At 42.6% G+C, this 19,211-nt stretch overlaps 1 protein-coding gene across 6 annotated transcripts in view; it reads left to right on the top strand.

Annotated features, from left to right (window-relative positions):
- The window catches only part of NFYC (nuclear transcription factor Y subunit gamma), a 79,848-nt gene that overhangs the window by 28,184 nt on the left and 32,453 nt on the right, over positions 1-19,211 (top strand). For 5 of the 6 annotated variants that reach the window (XM_009251692.4, NM_001132348.1, XM_054520006.2 and 2 more), the window contains 1 exon segment: positions 18,896-19,008. In XM_009251692.4, the coding sequence (XP_009249967.1) occupies positions 18,904-19,008 (105 nt within the window). In that variant the 5' untranslated portion in view covers positions 18,896-18,903. 6 annotated transcript variants of the gene reach the window in all.

Raw genomic sequence — 19,211 nt, 5'->3', positions numbered from 1 at the left:
AATCTGGTATCTTGATTTTTTTGGAGTACTTTTTTCAGGAGAGTGATCAGGAAAACAAAAGTTAAAAAGGCGTGGTGGATTTGTGTTCCAGGCTGAGAAAAGCTATAGCTTCTTTAGTTTTGGGTTTTCTGTTGTTATCAATTCTAAAGTAGAAGGAGAAGATTTAACGAAAGAGCACAGAACTGAGAATCAGAAGACATGAATTTTAATTTCAGCTGTGGCATATACTTGTCCTGGTGACTTCTGCCAAGTTCCTCAGTCTACCTGGATAAAGTATCTTTATCTGTCAGATGTGTTGCTTATCTTATGTGTTTATGGTGAGAAACACATAAAATAATGTGAAACTACTTTAAAAAGTGTAAAGTATTTACAAATGTAAGGGATTAGCATAACTATCTCAGTCACTTTGCACTCTTTGAAGTGGTCTTTATGTTCTCAGTTCCTGACAGCTGTATACATGAAGTTAAGAGATTTAGGGTTTGGTTGGCTTGGAAGATTTGTCTCATTTCATGTCGTTTTCCTTTCTTTCTTCTCCTCTTTTAAACATTTAAATCAATGATAAAAGACACTAAGCAGAGGGAAGAATTCACAGTGTATCTGAATCAGCAGAATCTAGACAGCCGAATCAATAATCAATACAGCCAAGCTCATATTGACATTCTTATAATGCCCTCTAGGTTTTTAATTGACAATTTTCTGCCTTCCCCTGTCCCACCACCCCCCTGGTTTTTAGATGTATTAAGTCACCAGCACAATCTCCCATTTTTCAGTGGAGCCGATGATTAGATAATTGTCTACATTTGTGCTACATTTTCCAAAGCAGAACAAGTTTTTCTCCATCCCCACTCTTGTGGCTCTTCCATTGGATTACTGCACAAAGGTTACTGCACAACTGAGCACAGATACTTAAGAAGGAATTTTCCCATTTCAAAGAAAAGTACCTAGAATGAGGCCAAGGATACTTGGGGTCTTAAAATAGTTCTTGTCCAGGCATGGTGGCTCACATCTGTAATCCCAGCACTTTGGCAGGCCAAAGTGAGAGGATCACTTGAGCCGAGGAGTTCGAGACCAGCCTGGGCAAGATAGCAAGACCCTGTCTTTACAAAAAATTTAAAAAATTAGCCAGGTATAGTGGCAAGCACCTGTAGTCCGCGCTACTCAGGAGGCCGAGCAGGGGAGGATCGCTTGAACCCAGGAGGTTGAAGCTTCAGTGAGCCATGATTACGCCACTGCACTCCAGCCTGGGCAACAGAGCAAGACACTTATTTTAAAAAAATTTTTTTTTAAGTTCTTGAGGAACCTGTGTTTGTTCATTCAGTAGATGTGTATTGAATCCCCACTATGTGCGAGGCACGTTTGCCTTGAGGGTGTATCAGAAACAAAATGATTATGTTTGTCTTATAAACTGGGGAAAAAATAGGAGCATGAAAAATTTAAGCTTAAAAAATAATATGCCCCCTAAAAAAAGAGAATATGTTACACAAGTCTGAAGCAAGTGAATATGCTAATTAGAGAAATAGATTTGATTGTGTGCCAGGAATGGTTTCTTGGGGAGAAAAAAAATTTAGTCATCACTGATTAGTGAATGTGTAGACAGTGTTTAATTTCTTTACATTTGTACTGTAAAGGCAAGCTTCTTATCAGTGCTATTGCAGAAGAGCCTTAAACATTGGTTTCAATCCATGAGATAGTCTGAGAAATTCCAACTTTCCAGAACATGTTTCCTTCATGTTCACTTCAGGATGTTGGATATAGATGGAAGTGGGTGGAGCTCTCTTTAGAGCTCCAAACAGAATCTTTTGCTTGGACGGTGGGGCCAGGTTGAGTGGGGAGCTGCCTGGACTCCAGGTTTCCTCTACCCTCTAACATAAACAAGATTCCTTTCACAAGACAAAACAGGCATGTACTCCTAGCTTGTGGAAGTCTTAGGTGTCCAAGGAGATGGTGGTGGTTGTGGGTTTTTTTGGGTTTTTTTTTGATACAGGGTCTCACTCTGTTGCCCAGGCTGAAGTGCAGTAGTGCAATCATGGCTCATTGCAGTCTCCCAACTCCTTGGCTCAAGTGATCCTCCTGCCCCAGCCTCCTGAGTAGCGGGAGCTACAGGTGCGTGCCACCACACAGGCTAATTTTTTTTTTTTCTTTTTTCTTTTTTGTAGAGACGAGGTCTTTCTATGTTTCCCAGGCTGATCTTGAACTCCTGGGCTCAAGCGATCCTCCTGCTTCGGCCTCCCAAAGTGCTGAGATTACAGGCATGAGCCACCATTCCCAGCCCAAGGAGACATATTCTAAGAATTTAAGGCTGGGCGTGGTGGCTCATGCCTGTAATCCCAGCACTTTGGGAGGCCGAGGTGGGCGGATCACGAGGTCAGGAGATCGAGACCATCCTGGCTAACATGGTGAAACCCCATCTCTACTAAAAATACAAAAAAATTAGCCAGGCGTGGTGGTGGGCACCTGTGGTCCCAGCTACTCGGGAGGCTGAGGCAGGAGAATGGTGTGGACCCGGGAGGCGGAGCTTGCAGTGATTCAAGATCATGCTACTGCATTCCAGCCTGGGTGACAGAGTGAGATTCCATCTCAAAAAATATATATAAATAAATAATTAATTAATTAAAAAAAGAATTTAAATGTTTTTGGATTAGTGTGGAGAGAAAACCTAGTATAGCTATTGATCATTGACACACCCAAGGATTTATATTTGGAGCGTTCCCATTTTCAGCTTGAATTCTTCGCTTTTTTGGAACTAGTACATTTGTTCCAAATTTAATAGTTTAAAGGGCTTAAAAATTATTTCATGTTTGTAAAAGAGATAGGAGAACATCTTTCTCTATTTTAATATGTATTTCCATGCATCTGAAACTAGGCTTTTTAAAGAAGTATGTTAAAAGCAAAGTAAGTAGTCTAAATTATAGAGAAAAAGAAGCTAGTTGGTCTTTAGGCTCGGTACTGTATCTGGGACTCTTCAGACCAGTAGTTGGTGTCTTGTCTAGCTTCGAGCAGTCATGATGATATGACACCATCTGGCATTTGTATGAAGCTTGCTATTTTTTGAGGCCTTCTAACATGTCTTTTGCCATTTGTGTGTTTCAACTGCGCTGTGGGATGTTGCTGTAGATGAATAGAGAAGTTTCTAAGAAGTTAAGAGATTTGCTCAAGATCACAGTTCACCAGAGAGCTAAGAACCCCCAGGTCCAATACATTTTATTTATTTATGTATTTACCTTGTGCTTTAGTGCCCCCAACTGTTTGCAGCTGAGTATTCATAGGTGCTGCTAACCTGCCTAGAGACATGCAAAGGGGAAGGATAAAACAGAAAAGAAAAAAGAGTGACAGAGCTTAAACAGTGCAAAAAGTGGGAATGAGCAAGTTATAATAAATCAAGACAGAATTTTAGAGCTTTTGCATTTTGACTCTTATCATTTATTGTATTGTGATCTTGAGCAAGTAACTTGATATCCAACCCTCAGCCTTATCTATAAAATTGGAATAATATTGGTAAATTTATCACTGAGCTAAGTAGAGATCAATTGAGGATGATGTATGTGGCATGTATTTTATGAACTCTAAAGCCCGTAAGTTGGCATCTGTGAAACATTCTTCAGAATCACACTTCTTACCTCTGCTGGACACACAAACACAGGATACTGCCAGAAACTGGGCAAGAGGCTGTTTGTGAATCTCAGAAGGGACCCAGTAAGAAAATGATGCTTTGTTTTAGAATACAACTTAACTTAGGCTACAAGCACTCTTTCTGTCTCTAGCTCATGTCACAATTCCTTTTCGGGATTGAGGCCTGAAAAACCAGTTACTCACCATTCTTCCTACAAGGATTTATTTACTTGTTAGGCTGGAGGGTCAGAGAGACTAACAGATAATTCTGTGGGGCAGAGGGGGTCCGGCCCAGCTTACTTCTAATTGAGGATGAACAGGTGAGGGAGGCAGGGGAGCTAAGTAACAGTTGTGTGATCTAGGACCAGCTTCTCAACTTCTGGTATCAGTTTCCCCATCAGTAAATCAGGGATAAATAAAACACCTAACAGTGCTTTAAAACAAGATCAGAATATTATCTGAAACTTTTTCTTTTCTTTTCTTTTTTTTTTTTTGATCTTGCTCTGCTGCTCCCGCTCAGGCTGGAGTGCAGTGGTGTAATCATGGTTCACTGCAGGCTTGACCTCCCAGGCTCAAGCAGTCCTCCCGCCTCAGCCTCTTGAGTAGCTGGGACTACAGGTGTGGGCCACCACACCTGGCTAATTTTTTATTTTTTATTTTCTGTTGAGATGGGGGTCTCACTATGTTGCCCAGGCTGATCTCGAACTCCTGGGTTCAAGTGATCCTCCTGCCTTGGCCTCCCAGAGTGCTGGGATTAGAGGCGTGAGCTACCATGCCTGGTTGAACCTTTTTCCTTAAAGGGCCAGATATTTTAGGCTTTGTGGCTGTATAATTTTTGTTGTAACTCAACTCTACTGTTTAGCATGAATAGACAATATAAACTAATTAGGGGCCGGACATGGTGGCTCATGCCTGTAATCCCAGCATTTTGGGAGGCCGAGGTGAGCAGATCACTTAAGGTCAGGAGTTCAAGATCAACCTGGTCAACATGGTGAAACCCGTCTCTTCAAAAATACAAAAATTAGCTGGGTGTGATGGCGGGTGCCTGTAATCCCAGCTACTTGGGAGTCAGAGGTGGGAGAATCGCTTGAACCCGGGAGGTGGAGGTTGCAGTGAGCCGAGATTGTGCCATTGTACTCCAGCCTGGATGACAGACTAAGGCTCCGTCTAAAAATAAATGAATAAATAAATAAATAATTAGGGTTGATGTCTTCCAGTGAAACTTTCTAAAAACAGGCTGTAGGCCAGATGTGGCCTATGAGCTGTAGTTTTTAGACCCTTGCTTTAGAATACTTCACTAAATACTTGATCCTTTTTCTTCATCATACAAAATACTGATAGTGTTTTATTGCTGTCATATATGCAGAGATGGTTTAAGTTTGAGCATTGAAAGGATGAGTAAGAATGTGTGAAGTAAGATGTTACATATCATTTTCTATTCCACAGAAAAAAGTTTTCAAATGTTCTGTTCATGCCTTCCCATCACTTCCATTATTTATACCAGTTGCTGTGCCTTCATTTTTCTCTAGTTATACTACAACTATATTATGATCTGGCCCCTGTTTCAAAGATTATATTGTATTAGATACCAAATAGAAAAATATTTTTGTTTTTGAAGGAAAAGTGGCTCTTCTGCCAATTTGAAAATGTGTCCTTGTGTACAGATCTTTAAGGAGAGCAGTGTGCAGCCACTTCTAAGCCTAAGTCTTTTAGGAAGCGTGGTTTTCTAGTAGGCACTTTGAAAAGCGGCTTCCTCTTAAGACAGACATACCCTCAAACGTCAAACTTGGCATTAATCAGAGTTGGGGAAGTAGAGCTATGTTATTCATTCTTGTATTATAGTAGTGAAGACTATTCAGTAGCCTGCCAGTAAATGTGACCAGCTGGTACCCAGCTATGTAAGGGTTTAGAATGTAAGTAATAAGGTTTCAGGCACTAAGTGTAGTCCTTTCCTGCATGACTATATAAAAACCTTAGATGAGTTTAAATAGAGGCTATTGAACCTTCTGTTCTCTCTAGTCACTTTGCCTTCCCTTGTATTCATTCATTTATTGCATCTTCAAGTAGTGAAGTGTAGGACTTCCCCACCAAACCACCAGAGACCCCTTTGGAATGTGTTCAGTATACATCATTGCTGGAGTGGCTTAGTAGAGTGACTGGCCCAGGGCCACCAGCTAGTAGGCAGCAAGTGGCCAGTACACAGACATAGGTCTTTTAATTTCCACACCAGTGCTGTTTTTCTTCTTGTGAAATTGTCAATTTTAGATTGGTTTTGTTTTGGAGAGTGTAAGCCTTCTTAAGGCTAGAAATGCTTTTTAGCTATGTGATGATAATAGCATAAGTCCTAAGGTCCATCTGTGTAAACATAAAAACCAAGTTGTCTGTTAGTAAATAAATTCTAGCCCCCTTTCCCTCATCCATCCATTTATTTTTATTAATCTTCTTCCCTTCTCTGTATCTCTCATCATCATTTAAAATATAACATCTTACAAACCTTAGCTCATTTAAATGAAGAAACCTAGAACTAACCTCAATAAATACCTGAGCACTACTGGAACATAAAATGCTTGTGATAGTGCTGCCACTAGGGCAAAATACAATAAAGCTAACATTATAATAAAGAGAGTCACACAAATTTGTTGGTTTCTCAGTGCAAATAGAAGTTATGTTTATACTGTAGTGTAGCCTATTAAGTGTGCAACAGCATTATGTCTAAAAAATGTGCTTATTGTAATTTTAAAATACCTTATTGGTAAAAATGCGAATTAACATCTGAACTTTCAGCAAGTCATAACCTTTTGCTGCTTGAGGGCCTTGACTTGATGATGATGGCTGCTGACTGATTAGGGTGGTAGTTGCTGAAGTTTGGGGTGGCTTTGGCAATTTCTGTGTGTGGCTTTTTTTTTGTTTTTGTTTTTGTTTTTTGAGGTGGAGTTTTGCTCCTGTTGCTCAGGCTGGAGTGCAGTGGCACCATCTCAGCTCACTGCAACCTCCGCCTCCTGGGCTCAAGTGATTCTGCTGCCTCAGCTTCCTAAGTAGCTGGGATTGCAGGCCCCCACCACCACACCCAGCTAATTTTTGTATTTTCAGTAGAGATGGGGTTTCGCCATGTTGGCCAGGCTGGTCTCGAACTCCTGACCTCAAGTGATCCACCCACCTCCGTCTCCCAAAGTGCTGGGATTACAGGCGTGAGCCACCGCATCTGGCCTGTTTTTTTTTTTCCCCCCACATTCTGTCACCCAGGCTGGAGTACAGTGTTGTGATCTTGGCTGATTGCAACCTCTGCCTCCCAGGTTCAAGCCATCCTCCTACTTCAGCCTCCCAAGTAGCTGGGACTACAGACACGTGCCACCACACCCAGCTAATTTTTGTGTTTTTTGTATAGACAGGGTCTCCTGTGTTGCCCAGACTGATCTTGAGGTCTCAAACTCCTGGGCTGAAGTGATTCTCTCGCCCTAGCCTCCCAAAGTGCTGGGATTACTGGTGTGAGCCACTGTGCCTGGCTGGCAATTTCTTAAAATAAGACAGCAGTGAAGTTTGTTGCTTCGGTTGACTCTTCCTTTCATGAAAGATTTCTCTGTAGCATGCTTTTCTGTTTGATAGCGTTTTACCCAGAGTAGAGCTTCTTTCAAAACTGGAGTTTGTCCTCTCAAATCCTGCCACTATTTTATGAACTAAGTTTATATAATATTCTAATGTTCATAGCATTTTCACTGGGAGTAGGTTCCATTTCAAGAAACGACTTTCTTTGCCTTCCATAAGAAGCAGCTCCTCATCTGTTAAAGTTTTATCATGAGATTGCAGCAATCCAGTCACATCTCAGGCTCCGCTTCTAATTACAGTCCTGTTGCTATTTCTACCACATCTACAGTTACTTCTTCCACTGAAGTCTCAAACCCCTCAAAATCATCCAGGAGGATTGGAATCAACTTCAGACTCCTGTTAATGTTTATATTTTGACCTCCTCCCATGAATTTTGAATGGCTTTTTTTGTTTGTTTTTGAGACAGGGTCTTACTCTGTTGCCCAGACTCGAGTGCAATAGCACGATCTTGGCTCACTGCAGCCCTGATCTCCCAGGCTCAAGTGATCCTCCCACCTCAGCCTCCCAAGTAGTTGGGACTGTGAGCATGTGCCACCACACCCAGCTAATTTTTGTATTTTTTGTAGAGACAGGGTTTTGCCATGTTGCCCAGGCTGGTTTTGAAGTCCTGAGCTAAAGCAGTCCTCCCACCTTGGCCTCCCAAATTGCTGGAATTACAGGCATGAGGCACTGTGCCTGGCCATGAATATTTTTTTTTTTTCCTTTTTTTTTTTCTGAGACAAAGTCTTTCTGTCACCCAGGCTGGAGTGCAGTGGCGCGATCTCGGCTCACTGCAACCTCCGCCTCCCAGATTCAAGTGATTCTCCTGCCTCAGCTTTCCGAGTAGCTGGGATTTCAGGCCCACACCACCATGCCCGGCTAATTTTTGTATTTTTTTAGTAGAGACAGGGTTTCACCATGTTGGCCCGGCTGGTCTTAAACTCATGACCTTGTGATCCGCCTGCCTCGGCCTCCCAAAGTGCTAGGGTTACAGGCATGAGCCACTGCGCCCGGCCTGCCATGAATATTCTTAATGGTATTTAAAATGGTGAGTCCTGTCTAGAAAGTTTTCAATTTACTCAGATCTGTCTGAGGAATCCCTGTCTATGGCAGCTGTGTCCTTATGAAGTGTTTTTAGTTTTGAGACAGAGTCTCACTCTGTCACCTAGGCTGGAGTGCAGTGGTGTGATCTTGGATCACTGCAACCTCATGCTTTGGCCTCTAGAGTAGCTGGGACTACAGGCGTGCACCACCAAGCCCGGCTAATTTTTGTGTTTTTAGTAGAGATGGGGTTTCATTATTTTGGCCAGGATGGTCTCGAACTCCTGACCTCAGGTGAGCCTTCCGCCTTGGCCTCCCAAAGTGCTGGGATTATAGGCATGAGCCACTGTGCCTGGCCATGTATTTTCTTCAATAATAAGACTTGAATGTTGAAATTACTCTTTGATCCGTGGGCTGCAGAATGGATATTGTGTTAGCAGGTGTTAAAATACTAATCTCGGCTGGGCGCGATGGCTTACGCCTGTAATCCCAACACTTTGGGAGGCTGAGGCGGGCGGATTACTTGAAGTCAAGAGTTTGAGACCAGTCTGGCCAACGTGGCGAAACCTTGTCTTTACTAAAATTACAAAAATTAGCTGGGCGTGGTGGCACATGCCTGCCATCCCAGCTACTCGGGAGGCTGAGGCATGAGAATCGCTTGAACCCAGAAGGCGGAGGTTGCAGTGACCTGAGATGGCACCACTGCACTCCGGCCTGGGCGACAGAGCGAGACTGTCACAAAACAAAACAAAACTCAGATGGAGTTGTGCAAGCAGATTAATGTTTTTTGTTTTGTTTTTTGAGACGGAGTCTCACTGTGCTACCCAGGCTGGAGTGCAGTGGTGCAATCTTGGCTCACTGCAACCTCTGCCTCCTGGGTTTAAGCGATTCTCCTGCCTCAGCCTCCTGAGTAGCTGGGATTACAGGTGCCTGCCACCACGCTGAGCTAATTTTTGTAATTTTAGTGGAGACTGAGTTTCACTATGTTGGCCAGGCTGGTCTCGAACTCCTGACCTCGGGTTATCCACCTGTCTCGGCCTCCCAAGGTGTTGGGATTACAGGCGTGAGCCACTGCTCCCGGCCTCCATCAGTTTTTGGATGACCAGGTGTATTGTTAGTGAGCAGTAATATTTTGAAAGGAATCTTTTTTTTCTGAGCAATAGGTCTCAGCAGTGAGCTTAAATAGTCAACCACGCTGTAAACAGATGTGCTGTCATCCAAGCTTTGTTCCATTTATAGAGCACAGGCAGAGTAGATTTAGTATAATTCTTAAGGGCCCTAGAATTTTTGGAATGGTAAATGAGCATCGGCTTCCACAGGCATTGACTTCTCCTCTGTAGCTATGAAAGTCCTTGACGGCATCTTCTTCCAGTAAAAGTCCATTTTGTCTGCGCTGAAATTCTGTTGTTTAATGTAGCCAGTTGCATCAATTACCCTAGCTAGATCTTCGGGATAAAACTTGCTGCAGCTTCTACCTTAGCACTTGCTACTTCACCTTATACTTTTATGTTATGGAGATGGCTTCTTTGCTTAAACCTCATGAACCAACTTTTCTTCTGCAGCCCCCTCACCTCTCTCAGCCTTCATAGAATTGAGAGTTAGGGCATTGCTCCGCAGTAGGCTTTGGCTTAAAGGAATGTTGTGGTTCGTTTGATCTTCTGTCTAGACCACTGAAACTTTCTTCATATCAGCAATAAAGCTGTTTGCTTTCTTATTTGTGTGTTCACTGGAGGAGCACTTTTAATTTCCTTCAAGAACTTTTTCTTTGCAGTCACAGCTTGGGTAAGTGTTTGGTGCAAGAGGCCTAGCTCTTGGTCCATCTCAGCTCTTTTTATTTTTTGAGCCGGAGTCTTGCTCTGTCGCCCAGGCTGGAGTGCAATGGTGCGATCTCAGCTCACCGCAACCTTCGCCTCCTGGGTTCAAGAGATTCTTCTGCCTCAGCTTCCCAAGTAGCTGGGATTACAGGCGCCCACCACCACGCCTGGCTAGTTTTTGTATTTTTGGTAGAGTCGGGGTTTCATCATGTTGGTCAGGGTGGTCTCAAACTCCTGACCTCAGGTGATCCACCCACCTCGGCCTCCCAAGGTACTGGGATTACAGGCATGAGCCACCGCGCCTGGCCCCATATCAGCTTTCGATGTGCTTTCCTCACTAAGCTTAATCATTTCTAGCTTTCGATTGATTGATTTAGAGACAGAGTTTTGTTCTGTCACCCAGGCTGGAGTGTGGTGTCATGATCATAGCTCACTGCTGCCCAAGTAATCCTCCCACCTCAGCCTTCTGAGTAGCTAGGACCACAGGTACGTGCCACCAGCAGGACTGGCTAATTTTTCTTTCTTTTTTTTTTTTTTTTTGGTAGAGATAGGGGGTGTCTCTCTGTGTTGCCAAGCTGGTCTCGAACTCCTGGATTCATGCAGTCAGCCCTCCTTGGTGCCTCAAAGTTCTGGGATTACAGGCGTGAGCCACCACACCTGGCCTTTAGCTTTTAAGTGAGAGATGTGAGAGTCTTCTTTTACTTGAACGCTTAGAGGCCGTTGTAGGGTTATTAAGTGGCCTAATTTCAGTATTGCTGTGTCTCAGGTAATAGGGAGACCCGAGGCGGGAATGGCCAGTTGGTAGAGCGGTATCTGTGAAGCACAATAAAGTGAAATGGAATAAAACAAGGTATAGTTGTAAAAAGGATGTCACCTCATGACAGAGGAGGATATGATCAAAATGCAAGTCACAAAAGTGAGTGAAGAAGGTAAGTGCCTTGATCATAGAGAGATACTTGTTGACATGTTAAGTTGGAGATGCACAGGAATGGTTGGGAACTCAACCCAAAAAGCCTAAGGGCTGCAAGTTGGATTGGGGAACATTAAAGGGGAATGATAATACCAACATTATATTTGTTTCTCAGTCAGTACTGGGCTAAGATATATTTGTTTGCATTTGACAGTGAGAGCATTATTTTTAGGTAAAACATGTCTTCCCAGGATGGTTCAACTAGTAGTACAGGGGGTCTTCAGACAATGTTGTTTGATTATAATATTGATGAAGAAAAAAGAAACCAGTTCCTGGCCGGGGTCACTCTCTGTGTGGAGTTTGAGCGTTGTCCCCACGTCTGTTTGTTTTTTTTCCCAGTACTCTGCTTTCTTCCCACATCCCGAATATGTGCATGTTAGGTTAATTGGCACATCTAAATTGTCTCAGCCTGAGTGAGAGTGTGCCCTGTGATTGAGTTGTCCAGGCTTGGTTCCCACCTTGTGCCCTGAACTGTTGCGATGGGCTTCAATCATCTGCAACCCTGAACTGGAATAATTGGATAAATAATCATCTTACTTTTTTTTTTTTGAGACGGAGTCTTGCTGTCTCCCAGTCTGGAGTGCAGTGGCATGATCTTGGTTCACTGCAACCTCCACCTCCTGGGTTCAAGCGATTCTCATGCCTCAGCCTCCCGAGTAGCTGGGATTACAGGCACCTGCCATCATGCCTAGCTAATTTTTGTGTTTTTAGTAGAGACGGGGTTTTACCATGTTGGCCAGGCTGGTCTTGAACTCCTGACCTCAGGTGATCCTCTTGCCTCAGCCTCCCAAAGTGCTGGGGTTACAGGTGTGAGCCACCGCACCTGGCCTTTCTTTTTCTTTTTCTTTTGGCGGGGGCGGGAGACAGAGTCTTGCTCTGTTGCCAGGCTCTAGTGCAGTGGCGCGACCTCAGCTCACTGCAGCCTCCACCTCCTGGATTCAAGCGATTCCCTGCCTCAGCCTCCTGAGTAGCTGGGACTACAGGTGTACGCCACCATACCCAGCTAATTTTTTATATTTTTAGTAGAGACGGGGTTTCACCATGTTGGCCAGGATGGTCTCGATCTCCTGACCTCGTGATCTGCCCACGTCGGCCTCCCAAAGTGCTGGGTTTACAGGCGTGAGCCACCACGCCCGGCCCTGGCCTTTATTTTTCTTAATCTTTCTTCAATGTATGTATAGCTCATACTAATTTCAGTGTTTAATATTAGAAGTGTCTTGATCTTTATTTAGAAGTTTGGTGATGTTTTTGTGACCAGAAATATGGAATAGGAACTAACTCTTATTTATGTTAATTAGCCTTTGGTAAAATTGGTTTTGTTATATGTTTGGCTTAAGTTGCAGTTTCCAAGAGCCTATCGAAGACATTTAAGGGTGGACTTACTTTGCTTTAATTGGAAGCAGCATCGGTCAAGAATTGGGTTTCATTTTAGTGGAGCTTCCTGTGGTCTTTTTCCCTTGGACAGTTGTTGTGATGTTAGGTTTTTAAGTATTATCTCCCAACAACATCTATTTGGTTTTAGTTGCCTCAGAGAGCTGTATTGTGGGTTTAGGCATACTATAAAAGAGTTTGGTATAGAGAATGAAGTACATGCCAAGGAATAGAGAGCTGAACTGAAGTCTAAAGGTCCTGAGTTTCAGAAACCAGGTCATATTGCAATAAAACCTTAGATTTCTTTTTACTTATGAGGTTGATAATTTTGATACATCCTGTTGTTCCATGCCCAGGCATATCACTAAGGGAAGATTTGGCAGGCATGGTACCTGGTTGAGAGCAAGAGCTTGAAAAATTTCCAAGACAATTTTAAAAGAGGAACACTCTGATTTTGGGATGTTTTGAAAACTTCTGAAGTTTCATTTTTTTCTTTAAGAATGATAAAGAGTAACTGGATATAAGAGTAACAGCTAGATTGCCCACTCATTAGTGGTCTGATTAAATCATCTCACTTCTGCATGATTTTCCCCTTATCTTCTTGCTAACGGATGGCCAGGCAGAGGTATTTATCCTCCTCCTACTTACCCATTGTCATTAATATTTCAGACTTTGCTAATCTATCCTGGTCACTTTTCTGAAGAGGTTCTGACTTTGAAAAGATTTACACTTGAGAATGGTATGCGCCCACATTTCCAGCCTTTACGTCTGCCTTTCAGCTTCCAGGACTGTCTTAGATGTTTGTGTGTGTGTGTCCTTTCTGTCATCCCCTTTTATTTTAAATCCACTTCAGTAAATCAGTTTCAGGTAGATTTCTGATTGCAGTCTTACTTTAAAGTCCCGGAGCTCATTTAGTCAAGCTTCTGGAATAGCTTGTGTAACCATTTCCTTTGGTTAGGCAATTCCAGTAAGTATTTCAGGGCCAAGCTTTCCAAGATTCCCCCTGCCTTTTTTTTTCCTGAAAGGCCATACCCAGCATCAGTCTTGTCCCTCCACTTAGGGGTAATTAGTTATCAGACTGTGTGCTGGATACTGTGATGAGGGATCCAGAGAGATGAATCATATGCAGATCCTATCCTCAAGGAGCTTGTATAGCAGGAGGGGAAATAAGACATACACATTGATGTGTACGTCATACAAGGTATCAAATACAATGATTGTACAAGTTACTGTGGTGAGGACAGAAAGAGAGGTGCAGATCGGGCCTCCTTAAAGCTCCCAAGGGAGGGACCAGTTCCAGAAAGCAGTAGAGAATACTTCGTGGAGAGATAGTAATTGAGTTGAGTGCCTGTAGTCCCAGCTACTTGGGAGGCTGTGGTAGGAGGATTGCTTGAGCCCAGGAGGTAGAGGCTGCAGTGAGCTAAGATCACACCACTGCACTCCAGCCTGGGCAACAGAGCGAAACCCTGGCTTCGAGAAAAAAAAAATAGAGAGAGAGAAAGAGTAGTTTAACATGGAATGAAGAGGATCCTGGAATGAGTCTCTTCTTTCTTTAAATTTTTTTGAGGCAGGGTCTCCCTCTCTTGCCCAGGCTGGAGTGCAGTGGTGTGATCATAGCTCACTGTAGCCTCAAACTCCTGGGCCCAGGAGATCCTTCTGCCTCAGCCTCCTGAGTAGCTAAGACTTACAGGTGTGTGCCACAATGTCTATTAAAATTTTTTTTATTCTTCTTTTTGAGATGGAGTCTCGCTGTGTCGCCCAGGCTGTTGTGCAGTGGCATTATCTTGGCTCACTGCAACCTCTGCTTCCCAGGTTCAAGTGATACTGTTGCCTCAGCCTCCCAAGTAGCTAGGATTGTAAGCATGTGCCACCATGCCCAGCTAATTTATTTTGTGTTTTTAGTAGAAATGGGGTTTTGCTATATTAGCCAGGCCGGTCTTGAACTCCTGACCTCAAGTGATCCTCCACCTCAGCCTCCCAAAGTGTTGGAATTACAGGTGTGAGCCACAGCCCCTGGCCTAAAAAAATCCTTTTTTTAGAGACAGAGTCTCACTGTGTTGCCAAGGCTGGTCTCAAACTACTGGCCTGAAGTGATTCTCCTGTCTCAGCCTCCGGAGTTGTTGGGATTACAGACATAAGCCACAGCACCCAGCCTCCTCTTACTTTTAAATACATTCTTTCCCTCATTGTCCTAGGAGATGAACCCAGAATATTTTCCATGGGCTTGTAGATGTTGTAAATGGACTACTTCTGTAGCAAAATCAATTTATTTGCAATTAATGCATTAAAATAAGAGGTGGTGATTAACTACGGTTGCTTTATTTATTTATTTATTTACTTATTTATTTATTTTGAGACAGAGTCTTGCTCTGTCACCCAGGCTGGAGTGCAGTGGCGTGACCTCGGCTCACTGCAACCTCCACCTCCTGGGTTTGCAACCTCCACCTCCTTGGTTCCCGAGTAGCTGGAACTACAGGCATGTGCCACCACAGCCAGCTAATTTTTGTATTTTTAGTAGCGATGAGGTTTCACCATGTTGGCCAGGCTGGTCTCAAACTCCTGACCTCAGGTGATCCACCTGCCTTGGCCTCCCAAAGTGCTGGGATTACAGATGTGAACCACCGTGCCCGGCCTGCTTTATATATATAATATTAATTGTTGGGTGTTTTTAAAGCTCCATGCAAAGAATGGATCTGCTTTAGGAAAAGCCTTTTGAATAAAAGTACTCACTTTTTCCAGGAATTTACATTAACAATTTATGTTCTTCTAAGAGACATTACTAATAATATCTGCAAAGATGTTAGAAAACATGCTTCAAACCTTTTTCTCTTTTTTCCTGGTGAGAAGATTTTGTGTCCTTCAAAAGAAGATTACCTTTGTCTTTTGAAGTCGGGAATTTATAAAAAGAGTTTGCTGGATGGAAAAATCATAAAGGCCATAACTCTAAAACCTAATGTAAAGAAGAACAGTTAGAGCTGTCCAAAGATGGGAAAGAATGTCTTACCAGTAAGCCAGTTTCCCGGAACTGGAGTGGGGGGCCCTCAAATGTAAGCTGGTTGACCACTTAATGTAGAATCACCCGGAGTTGGGCAGAGATTGAAGAAAAGCTGCGAGCATCTTATAAAGAGGTGGGCCTGAGTGTCTCCTTATGTCTTTTTTTTTTTCAGTCCTGAACTTCTATGATGCAGTAAAATGTAAAGGATATTATTGACTTGTATTTTTTGCTTTACCTATTTGGGATTTCCTAATGTAGATGGGCTTCTCAATTTTAAAACTTAACCTTTAATACATTTTCAGTTCCAAAAAAATTTGATAACTTCTGTTTTGTACCTAACTTCCACTACTACAGTATGTGGCTCTGAGCCAGCCAAAGATTCATGATCTGTTGACTACACAGATGTTTGCGGGCTGATCATGCCTGCACATTTGTAGTTGGGACAGTTCAAAATTTAAAAGCAGACTGCACAGATGGTTCTAGACGTGCTTTTTGAATTGTGTACCTTTGTAATGTTTTGGGGGGATATCAGAGGACAGCCAGAATTTGTTACCAGACTTTTAAATCGTACAGATCTTTGTACTCCAACTAAACCTACCCATCCATTAGCAAGTGTATAGAGATATCGTCCTGGCAATTGTGCATCTTTCTCCTTTGACCTTAGCAGTTTGCATGGCAGATTGTGCCAAGATGAGGCCTGTCCAGGGACCCATGCAATAAAAGGTTAGATTCTTTTAAAGGTTTTTGATAATTATTATTATTTCCAGAAAGATATTTTTGTTTGCCCCATTTAAAAAAGGTTAAATTGAGTCACTGTCTTCATTTTCATGAGTACCTTGTAGAAAACTATTAATAATGATAAATAACTAAACTTCTCTAGATTACCTTAATTTTTTTGTTGTTGTTCTCAGTACATCTAAGAGAGTAGCATATAGGCCATGTGTATGTGGTGATAAATGAAAATGCAGGGGTCTTACTTGGTTATTTAGGACTTAAGATTTTATCTAGTCATTTTCAACTGTGATTGAACACTTCCCTTTAACTCCCTTCAGAAACTCCAAGATCATATTGTATCCCAGGTACTAGAATTTCTGTTCAGCTGTTTATAGGCCTCCACCACAAGAAATTGGCTCCAAACCTATTCCCATTACATCATTACCCACTAATGTCATTACACCAGAATGAAATCTGCTTTGAAGCTTGTATTCTTGTTTTCCTTCCATATCTTTCCCCTCATCATTTCCTTTAGAAGGAAAAGGGAAGGAAAAAAAAGAAAAAAATCAGAGACCTGTAAACATTTAAGAGTGAATTGGACATCCCCACAGGCTAAACCTAGAGTTGTCAGCTTTCATTCCATTCTGCTGTGATAGAGTGTTCTGCCCAGTATGTATCCACATGGAGCCTGGAAAGTAACAAGTCTGGTCATGTGACAACTGGCTTTGGTGCTTTGCTTTCAGCCCCTCAGAATTAGTTCCTAATGGCTCACATAGCTCTCTGCCAGCATTCCGTCACTGGCACGTTAAACCTTTTCAAATAATTCCTCAGAATAGAGATTCTTAGGAGAGCACTAAATTTCTCCATTCTTTGTGTTTAATTAAACTGTTCTTGCATTTTAATATTTGCCAGATAAGCGCTTAAGACATTACAATACGGGTTGAATATCCTTAATCTGAAAGTCTGAAATCCGAAACTTTTTGAGCCCTGACATGACGCTCAAAGGAAATGCTCATTTTGGATTTTGGATTTTCAGATTTGGGATGCTCAGCCAGTAAGTATAATGCGAACTTATTCAAAAAAAAAAAAAAAAAAAAAAAAAAAAGGCTGGGTGCAGTGGCTCACGCCTGTAATCCCAGCACTTTGGGAGGACGAGGCAGGTGGATCATCTGAGGTTGGGAGTTAGAGACAGCCTGGCCAACATGGCGAAACCCCATCTCTACTAAAAATATAAAAAATTAGCTAGGCGTGGTGACAGATGCCTGTAATCCCAGCTACACAGGAGGCTGAGGCAGGAGAATCACATGAACCTGGGAGGCGGAGGTTGCAGTGAGCTGAAATTGCACCACTGCACTCCAGTCTGGGCAACATGAGCGAAACTCTGTCTCTAAAAAAAAAAAAAAAAAAAGAAGTCAAAATCCCAAACATTCTGGTCCCAGGCATTTCAGAATTTCAGATAAGGGATACTCAACCTGTGTTATCTACAGTTATAGCTGACAATGAGGATCCTTATTCATCTTCCCTCCTTTGTCACAAAGCAGTTGACTAAATTGCAGGTTCTAGCCCTCTTTCTCTATCCTAATTTTAATTCTACTTTTTTTTTTTTTTTTTTTTTGCAATGGAGTCTTGCTCTGTTGCCCAGGCTGGAGTGCAATGGCGTGATCTTGGCTCACTGCAACCTCTGCCTCATGGGTTCAAGCGATTCTCCTGCCTCAGTCTCCTAAGTAACTGGGATTACAAGCGTCTGCCGCCACGCCCGGCTAATTTTTGTATTTTTAGTAGAGATGGGGTTTCACCATGTTGCCCAGGCTGATCTCAAACTCTTGACCTCAGGTGATCCACCTGCCTCGGCTTCCCAAAGTGTTTGGATTACAGGCGTGAGCCACCGCACCCGGCCTCTCCTTTGTTTTTTTAACTGTCTTTAAGGCTTCCAGTTGCCAGTGTGCTGTGTTAGGCTTTGTGTTTAATAACATGGTTCAGGTTAGGAAAGAACTGGGAAGAACTGGCAAGTAGTTTCATTTCAGAGGCTTCATGTTACCTACACAGTTATTGGTATCATGGCCTTTGAGGCAGATTTGCCTGAGATTAGAAGGAATAATCATCATCAGGAGCCCCAGAGAAACAGGACCACAGTGTCTAAAACAAAAGAAGAAACTTAGCGCGTGCTCTCTTTTTTTAAGAGACAGATGCTTGCTATGTTGCCCAGGCTGTCTTGAACTCTTGGGCCCAAGTGATCCTCCTGGCTCACCTTCCTGAGTAGCTGGAACCACAGGCATGCACCATTGTGCCCAGCTTGGCTTTTATCTTTTAAGACTCTGGGTTTACATTTCTGTACAGTACTAATCACTGGGGACTTTTAATATAAAAATTTGCTGAAGGCTGTGGCATGGAGCATGAGAAGCCACAGAGAACTTGAAAAAGTTTTGGAAAGAATGGCATTGAAAATTATGGGCTAGACTAGGGCAACAAAGTACTTTCCTCACCCCACACCCATATAAGAAGTTAAAAGTCCTCGATTAACATTAGGATTTCAGCTTACATTTCTAGCAACTTTTCATATTCTAGTTGGAGCTCTTCAGTAGTCTCTATGGTATAAGCTAGATAGAAGGAAAAACTTTCCTACCAATGTTTTTAAGATGTAAGTCTGTGTTAAAATCTTTTTAGCGTAATTATATACCTTATCAAACTGAAAGATTGAATAGATTCATAAAAACATCCACAAATATACAAATGCCTAATCTGGACAGAAAGTCTGACTTTATTGTTTCTGATGTGTCTTATGTGTGTGTTTATTTTCAGTTGTCGAGATGTCCACAGAAGGAGGATTTGGTGGTACTAGCAGCAGTGATGCCCAGCAAAGCCTACAGTCGTTCTGGCCTCGGGTCATGGAAGAAATCCGGAATTTAACAGTGGTGAGGAAGAATGAGAAACTTTTATTAGAAACTTTTAAAGAGTATAAAGAGCTCTGGGAAATTAACCAAAACTCAGACTAAAGCATTTTTAATTTCAAGCACATTTACAGAGGCATAGTTCATCCCTGACCTGTGGGTAGGAAAATGAAAACATTTGCCTTCTGTGAGGTAACTGCAAGTGTCTTTTATTCCATAGGCATGTG

The sequence above is a fragment of the Pongo abelii genome, chromosome 1 (assembly GCF_028885655.2).
Source record: "Pongo abelii isolate AG06213 chromosome 1, NHGRI_mPonAbe1-v2.0_pri, whole genome shotgun sequence".
NCBI classification, from domain to species: Eukaryota; Metazoa; Chordata; class Mammalia; order Primates; family Hominidae; genus Pongo; species Pongo abelii.
The sequence above is the reverse complement of the archived record's forward strand: the minus strand, read 5'-3'. Positions and strand labels throughout refer to the sequence as shown.